Source organism: Hipposideros armiger, unplaced genomic scaffold (genome assembly GCF_001890085.2).
Source record: "Hipposideros armiger isolate ML-2016 unplaced genomic scaffold, ASM189008v1 scaffold_426, whole genome shotgun sequence".
In the NCBI taxonomy this organism is placed as follows: domain Eukaryota; kingdom Metazoa; phylum Chordata; class Mammalia; order Chiroptera; family Hipposideridae; genus Hipposideros; species Hipposideros armiger.
The window spans coordinates 1,205,808-1,206,801 of record NW_017731776.1 but is presented as its reverse complement, the minus strand read 5'-3'; the positions used below and the strand labels follow the sequence as shown (position 1 = coordinate 1,206,801).

Genomic DNA, 994 nt, shown 5'->3' with positions numbered 1-994 from the left:
CCCCATCTGGTTGCCAGAGCAACCTCTGAAGTGGCTCTCTGACTCTGGCTCTCCAAGTCCTGTGAGGGTGTAGAGCCAGGCAAACGAGGCTTCTGTAGGGGCCTTTCTGGGCTTCGTTTTCAGATCTCACCATTAGCTTCCTTACCTTGCTTTCTTGTCCTGACTCCCAGTAAACTTGGTGAACGTCTCCTTCAGAGTTCCTCTCTCATGTCACTTCCTCCAGGAAGCATTCCCTGACCTGCCCTTTGAAACCATCTTACATAGTTGCAGACAGATCTTTCTCCCCTGCCCAGGGCAGGGACCATGTATGTGTTTTCCATCTCTGGCCCGAGCCCTCAGCCCCAGTCCAGGGCCTGGCCCAGAGCGCTTGGTGAAGGCCTCACTGTGGAACGCTTGCTGAGTGACTTGCTCTTGTTCTTCTTACCCACCCACTGTCCTCAGATTAGCCGCATTGAGTACATCCACTCCAAGAACTTCATACACCGGGACGTCAAGCCCGACAACTTCCTCATGGGGCTGGGGAAGAAGGGCAACCTGGTGTACATCATCGACTTCGGCCTGGCCAAGAAGTATCGGGATGCCCGCACCCACCAGCACATCCCCTACCGGGAAAACAAGAACTTGACTGGCACTGCCCGCTACGCCTCCATCAACACCCACCTGGGCATCGGTGAGTGAGCGAGGCCCCGGGGGCAAAGTGCACCCCTGGGCTGCTGGCCAGGGCCCTGGCGTTCTGCAGCCTGGTATTCCCCCGGATATCCACTAAGTCGGCTTCCCCTGCAGAGAAGAGCTGCGGTGTGCCAAGCACCTTCACATGCTTGCTGCACCCCCACAGCAGCCTGGTAGAGTGGGCGAGGAAGTTTCCCCATTTATAAAATTTTTTTATTTAATTAAAGTATATTGGGGTGACAAGTGTTAGCAAAATTACATAGATTTCAGGTGTACAATTTTGTAATACATCATCTAGACATCACATTGTGTGTTCACCACCCAG

General features: G+C 53.7%; 1 protein-coding gene across 1 annotated transcript in view; it reads left to right on the top strand.

The window, feature by feature from the left end:
* Positions 1-994, top strand: part of CSNK1E (casein kinase 1 epsilon) — a 27,146-nt gene that overhangs the window by 14,867 nt on the left and 11,285 nt on the right. The window contains exon 4 of the mRNA XM_019664571.1: positions 442-670. Within this exon, the coding sequence (XP_019520116.1) occupies positions 442-670 (229 nt within the window). The remainder of the gene's footprint in view (positions 1-441; positions 671-994) is intronic.